Below are 5,265 nucleotides of genomic sequence, written 5' to 3'. Positions count from 1 at the left end.
AGAGCTCCCTGAAGTATCTCGCCATGTGCACAGTATAAAATGCACATCTTCCTATTTTTAAAGAAATGCTGTAATTTTAAAAGTACAAAATATAAGCAAATTATACCACTGTCTCCAAAGGCTTAGTCAAGCTCTTTCAGTATAATTTAAGGGATTGCTGCGCCCTCTAGTGGTTATGTGTTCCTCATGACCCTGAATAGATGCATTTAAAAACAGATTTACATGGACACAACCAGAAATAACAGAGGCTGCAAATTAGAAACAGTAGCAAGAAGTTCAGAAAAGGCAGTGTTTTCTTAGTATGGAAGGCGGTTTTCTTGAGAGCAGAATTTGAACAAGACTGTTGGGACTTGTCAAGGGGATCACAACTTTTATATGCAAGATACATTAGTCTTCCAAATTATTCCAAGAAAGGAATTCAGGCTGACATAGATATGGTCTTGGGATTTATTCTGACCATGTAAATCAAAACAAGTCAACATAATAGTTACTTAGAGACCAAAAATCTGATGTTTTGGTCTCAAACATAATGATTGGCTCACACATGGCATGTGCACGTACAAATTACACAAAGAGCTGGATCCCAAATAATTTTTCTGAGAATGAAAGGGAGGCAGTTTTTGTTGCTTTCTCCTGTCCCTCTGCAGACCCTCAACTCATCTCTCATGCTCTTCCACAAAGCCCTTGGTCAGCGTGGGCCAAACCAGATGTGACAGGATCCATGGGTCTGACCCCCCTGGATGCCACCACCATTTTAAAGCAATTTAAAAATGCCATAAGGGTCATGCTTGCAGGTTGAGGTATTCCTGACGTTGTCCCCCCTGCCCCCCTTTCAAGTGCCACAGCTAACTGATGAAACTCCTTTTCAGAGTTGGACTTCGATAAAATATTGCTCACCCTCTCTCCAAAACATGTCAGCACCATTTCCCTCGTACGTATTAACTGGGTCGTGTGTATTGTGCTAACAACTGATCCAACTTTAAAAGATTATGTAGATCTCAATGAAGCTCACTGAAATTCAAAGATTTTATTTAAACACAAAAAACATTTACAGCATGCAGGTAGTTAAAACTATATGGCATCTTCTCCAAACCATTTATTCTGCAATGCATCCTCATGTACTGAGAATAAACCACTGGGTCCACAAGGCAGACTTGTCATTTTCGGCCTAATTTGGAGTTACATAAAGAAATACATCAGTAAAGTTATGCAAATAATTTAGTTGATCTCCATGAATAAATAGTGTTCTTTCATCTCACTCAATTCCTACCCCCAAGCCATTTTTAAATGGCCTAGAGGAATAATTTAAAAAAAACAAACCCCAAGGAGTGTAAATTGGAACAGCAATGCTTTAAAATTCTATTGTGGATTGAAGATCTTAAATTTACAAAACCAGTTAACTGTCCTGTTCATGCAACCTATTGTAGGTGATCCAAAGAACTAAAATAGGAGTTCTTTTTAAAGTCTAAGTTGCAGTTCTTGGTAAACTTCATAAAAGGTTAAAATAAAAAAGCTTAGGTATAAAAAGGATGTACATTGTGAGCTACATGCTAGTTACAGTTTATTTAACCGCTTAATTACACAGCCATGTCAGCACCAAAACCCGTGATACGTTACTTACAGGAATGAAACTACCATAACAGCCATGAGAAAATATCCTGCTTCATTTGAATATATGGCCAGGAAACCAGACTTACTGCATCAATTGAATCAGGACTGAAAATATATGGTTACTGTTGAGAAATTGACATGTTGAGAAATGCAACTTCAAGTGTGACTTGTAACACCTTTTTTCCTTTGTACTAGTGCCCTTGTAAGTTCCAGAATTAGTTCATTTCGGGTCTGGAGTGTGAATTCAAGCACAAAAAATAATAGGGCTTGGGTATGAAAATCCCTAAATAGTGAGGGTCTGGCTGATAAAAATCCAGCCTCTAAAAACAAAATTATATATAAAAAGAGACAAGTCGTAAGGAATAGGAAAGAAATGACTACCCAAGTCATAATACAAGCTCCATAATACAAATATTTTAGTTTGTGTGTAAAAAAAAAAAAGCAGCCAGCCAGTCCTCGAGATCAAAAGAAAGTGCTTGTGAACATTCTGTAGCAAGATATAAAACTGGCATATGGACTTACTCCAGGAAAAGCTGTCCTCCAGAAACCTCTCCACTGCTGCAACATTTCTTCTCTTGCCTGCTAATAACCTAATTCTAGTCTAATGAGGAAGAAACCGTCAGAAAATTTTGGAACACCCCGTCAAAGGCATTCTTTGACTTTCATGTGATGTAGTTACAAGTGCTTTTTTACAGGGCAATCTTTTTCATTTTTAAAATTCCAAAAGAGAAAGGTAATATAAAATGGCCTGACAAAGTACTCTGGAAGAAAACATTTACAGAATTCTAGATTTACAAATAAGTTACAGTACAGTTTCAGTGTAGCACAATTCCCACAACCATCTGACACTTATGGCCATTTTGAGCACTTTTGTCTCCTTTCTGTATCCAGTTTGTTCCTTGTGTTCAAGTGACTCACACTCCCTTAAACTGAAAACCCAATTTGTACTTTGCAGATAATTAGTAAAACCATAGCTGGCACAAGAGGCGGTCTACAGTGTCCCAATTGCTCACCACAGCAGTTAACACCATTTGTCCAACCCTGGTGACCATTAACAGGCTCTTCAAGATGAAGCAGAATGTTTTCACCTCATCACACTATTCTGCATCTACTCAGGAACAGGACAGATGAAAGAAGTCATTGCCAAGTCTTTCTATGTAAACTTACATTTACTACTTGCTACACAGAATTAATTCATTAACCTGATAACAGATTTAATCACATAGTAAAGCAGCCTCATTAGAACAGACTTTTTTAGTTCCACTTCTGAGACTTCAGTGCCTTAGGGCAGTCATCATAAGCACACCTCAGTAATCGCGTACTGTACAAATAATTTCAATCTTATGTTCTATACAGCCATTTGGGCAAACTTAATGTACAGTGTTGCTCTAATTCAAGAGTGGGGTCAAGTAGTGTTATTTAAAAGTGGTAAAAATTAAAACATACTTTAACATTGTTCCACATTCCCTAAGACCATAAAATATACACAAATTAAGCTAGGAAGTTTTTTAAACTAGGATGTTGCTTAACATACATTCAACTTGGCACAGTGCAGACTAAATTTAAGACGTGAAAGACAGGATTGTGTAATGGAAAGAGCTACATTTTAAAGTTACAAGTCAATTTTCCAAGAGGGATAATTTTCTTCATAATTTCGTTGGGAATCAGCCGAATCTGTAGAATGAAGAGAGCTGTACAGACCAGTATAAATTTATACAATCCCCCCCACACACACACCAAATCCTACAATCCCCAGTAAGAGACAGATATAGAGATCACTGTCACGGAATGACTCGTTGCATGATACCGATCTTCTTCATGCTGCATGTCCTTCTCAGCATCTACAAAGAACCAGAGAGGCTTATTCAGAGACTAGAAACATAACTACTTACCCAAACAAGATGTTTGTAATTTTATGAAGACAGGTAAGCTTTAAACAACGCTACCAGAACTATTTTCAGTCTTCAGCGGAATAATTAAGGTGAAACATATGACAGGGTTTTAACTAATGACTTGTTTAGATCTAAAACCTTATCAGTTATCCCCATATCTTTAGCTTTTTCTCTAGTCTGAACTCCTGGAAATTAATCCAGTTTGGTCTCAGCTTCCCTCAAAATCCCAAGAAATTCCATTATTCTGGGCTGAATTTGACGATATTATCATTTTAAATCAATCTTCCCCCTGAATATTTCATTAGAAATTCTGTTCTTATTCTAAATAGGTTCTGTACCTAGTTCAAATGCAAAGTTAAGTTACAGTAGGACTGGCAGCTGCACGTGGGCAGACTCACCACCTCACTGATCTACAGCCAGCGTGCTGAAATGGTGAATCTGAGGCACAAATTAAGAGTGTCTTGGATAACTTCTGAATCAGTCAAGATTTCACCCAGACCCCATGTGCAAGTGAAGATGTTCGTAACTGCACCAAAACCCACTTGCCTATCGGGAATTTTACTTAGTAGTATTATAATTTCATGCTCTGCATTTTCCTAGAGAATATTTTCTTTCCTTTACAATGGAATAAATAGGTATCCTAGTTAAAAGCCAACCTGTATGACGTAGATGTTACACTTTGTCCTGCCGTCCTCCGCCTCCACGGAGGGCAACTGGCTGGCTGTTCTGTGTAAAAACACCTCCCCCGCGAATTGCACTTGGATGAGTTGGAGAAGCTGCTGGATGCTGGCCGGGGCGAATAGGCTTAGCTGCATGGAAGAAGCACAAGGGTTAAAGATGAAGCAAGCCACAGGACTTCTGAGGACTGCAACTTGAATTAACTCCACACATTATATAAGAAAGTATTCTGAAGTGTGGGGATGAACTGTGTCATTTATTTGTCCATGTCTATGATGCTTGGAAGTCTTCTGCCAATGATCCCACTGACAAAACCAACAACACACCTTTACGTGCCTGGAAAAGCACCTAACCCATAACTGAGAACTTGGAGATTGCCAGTTTTGTATTATGGCATCACATACATTTCTTACATGTCAACAGCCTAATGAAAGTGATATTTAGAAGCTTGCACTTCTAAAATATTTAGAAGAGGAGGAGATTGGATTTATACCCCGCCCTTCGCTACTTGAAGGAGTCTCAGATCAGTTTACAATCCATTTCCCTCCCCACAACAGACACCCTGTGAGGTAGGTGGGGCTGAGAGAGCTCTCTCGAGAACTGCCCTTGACAGAACAGCACAGAGTTTATGACTGGCCCAAGGTCACACCAGCAGCTGCATGTGGAGGAGTGGGGAATCACACCCAATTCTCCCAGATTAGAGTCCACGCTCCTAACCACTACACCAAACTGGCTCTCCCGTTAAATCTGCAAGTGAGCAGACTGGGTAACTGTTGCCATGCTGTTAAATCTGCAAGTGAGCAGACCAGGTAACTGTTGCCCTAACAATGAACTGTGATTGCTCTTTCCAAATTACTAAAGAAATTGAGATAGTACGGACACTCAAAAATGCATCTTTGTGGATCTCTTCCACCACTTTAAAACATGCCATACACAAGCGCTTATCTCAGCAAGCACTAATCAAGCACATCCCACCCGCAGTGACTACTCTGCTCCATTTTTCTGCTTACCAATCTGTGCAGAATGTGCCTTTCTGATCATATTCTTCGATCTGACAGCTTCCTTAATACGATCAACTTCCTGC

At 39.2% G+C, this 5,265-nt stretch overlaps 1 protein-coding gene across 1 annotated transcript in view; it reads right to left on the bottom strand.

Annotated features, from left to right (window-relative positions):
* Positions 1-2,039: 2,039 nt before the first annotated feature.
* Positions 2,040-5,265, bottom strand: part of KIF5B (kinesin family member 5B) — a 41,100-nt gene continuing 37,874 nt past the window's right edge. Inside the window, 3 exon segments of the mRNA XM_015408123.1 lie at positions 2,040-3,452; positions 4,160-4,312; positions 5,192-5,265. The exon segment at positions 5,192-5,265 is cut by the window's right edge and continues 20 nt beyond it. Of these exon segments, the coding sequence (XP_015263609.1) occupies positions 4,176-4,312; positions 5,192-5,265 (211 nt within the window). The 3' untranslated portion in view covers positions 2,040-3,452; positions 4,160-4,175.

This window comes from Gekko japonicus, unplaced genomic scaffold, assembly GCF_001447785.1.
Source record: "Gekko japonicus isolate JY-2015 unplaced genomic scaffold, Gekko_japonicus_V1.1 scaffold87, whole genome shotgun sequence".
Taxonomy (NCBI): Eukaryota; Metazoa; Chordata; class Lepidosauria; order Squamata; family Gekkonidae; genus Gekko; species Gekko japonicus.
The sequence above is the reverse complement of the archived record's forward strand: the minus strand, read 5'-3'. Positions and strand labels throughout refer to the sequence as shown.